This window comes from Sinocyclocheilus anshuiensis, unplaced genomic scaffold (genome assembly GCF_001515605.1).
Source record: "Sinocyclocheilus anshuiensis isolate Anshui unplaced genomic scaffold, SAMN03320099.WGS_v1.1 scaffold55, whole genome shotgun sequence".
Classification (NCBI taxonomy): domain Eukaryota; kingdom Metazoa; phylum Chordata; class Actinopteri; order Cypriniformes; family Cyprinidae; genus Sinocyclocheilus; species Sinocyclocheilus anshuiensis.
This window is the reverse complement of record NW_015549647.1, coordinates 1,569,948-1,571,411: the sequence shown is the minus strand read 5'-3', so window position 1 is coordinate 1,571,411 and position 1,464 is coordinate 1,569,948. Positions and strand designations below refer to the sequence as shown.

The 1,464-nt window shown below is 38.5% G+C and overlaps 1 protein-coding gene across 1 annotated transcript in view; it reads left to right on the top strand.

The window, feature by feature from the left end:
• LOC107660030 (cyclin-dependent kinase 15-like) overlaps nucleotides 1-1,464 on the top strand; it is a 20,807-nt gene that overhangs the window by 5,596 nt on the left and 13,747 nt on the right. The window contains exon 2 of the mRNA XM_016449182.1: nucleotides 244-275. Within this exon, the coding sequence (XP_016304668.1) occupies nucleotides 244-275 (32 nt within the window). The remainder of the gene's footprint in view (nucleotides 1-243; nucleotides 276-1,464) is intronic.

The following is a 1,464-nucleotide window of genomic DNA, read 5'->3' as shown; positions in this document are numbered from 1 at the left end:
TATTTTTTAGTGTGTGTGTGTGTTTGTGTGTGTGTGTGTGTGTGTGGGTGTGTGTGTGTGTGTGTGTCTTTTTTTTTCAGTGTATCCAGGCTCTTTCCTTTGAAAATGTCTTTAAATATCTTTATAAAACCATTACAAATAGTCAACCCATTTCTCACACATGAAGTGTACTGCAGGGAACACTGTGTATCTGGACAGTTAACCTGTTGTGGTCCATCTAAACTGCTCTTTTATGTTTTACAGGGTTAAAACAAAGACATCTGGGCTATGAGGAGGTAAGAACATTTGACATGACATTACACAACATATTAGGAGCACAAACAAACATCCCTCCACCCACAGAGAAAGGACCGATGACAGCTGGAGGCGGAAGAGAGAAATACAGCACTACCCCCTGATGGGGGAGAAAAAGAGGGAGAGATAGGAAAGACAAAATAACAAGTTGAGAAAAAATGCAGCACTGCCCTCTACTGGGGGAATGAAAGAGATGCTGTGTTTGGAATGGTATACTACCATTCTGTTCTGACTTGTTCTGCAGTGTATAGTATGCAGTACGAACATATATTTTATGCACAAAATACCCAGATAACCTACTATATTTGCTAAAATATTCATTATACAACAGAGCCAATAGACCCTGTCCCAACTGTTGCACAATAACTATTTTTATTTTGATGAACATGTGACAACTATGCATATGCAATATACTGCACAGAATTCAGTAAGTAGTAAGCTAGTATTTTCTTAGGGAGAGTGGCAGCACAGCAGCGCACAACATTCTGTCCTCCTGTCAGTAATTGGTGTCTTATCATGGCTCAATTGAGCATGTCCCATCTGGACACAGAGTCCAGATAGCCAAAGACAATAAAGAACAGAGAAAACATCCATCATGCTCTTTCTCTTTACAACTACACTAGTCACTAGTCACTTAGTGTCAATAGTGCCATGTCCTAGATAGATAGATAGATAGATAGATAATAAAAAAGCTGTTCATTTAAACTTTTTATTGAACAAAATTCTGAAATATTCTTACCACAAATATTAAGCAGCACAACTGTTTTAAACATTTTTCTTTAGCACTAAACCAGCATATTGGAATGATTTCTGAAGGATCATGTGACATTGAAGACTGGAGTAATGATGCTGAAAATTCAGATTTGCATCACACACCCTAAAAAATGCTGGGTTGGACTAACCCAACTTTTGGGTTAAAATTTTAACTAAAAGATTCTCTCTCACACATATGTTCATTTATTCTCTCTTGTTCTCTTATTCTCTCTCACAATCACTATTCCTCACTGTCCGTCTCATCCTGCTTTTCTCTCCTGCAGTTGAATGGATGCATTTGTTCCCCTTAGCAAAAATAAAATGACTGTTTGTGTTTGGCTCTCATGGATGGGAGATGGAGTCATAAGACCAGGCCTGCAGACACACACACACTCACACACACACTTTCCCATGCAA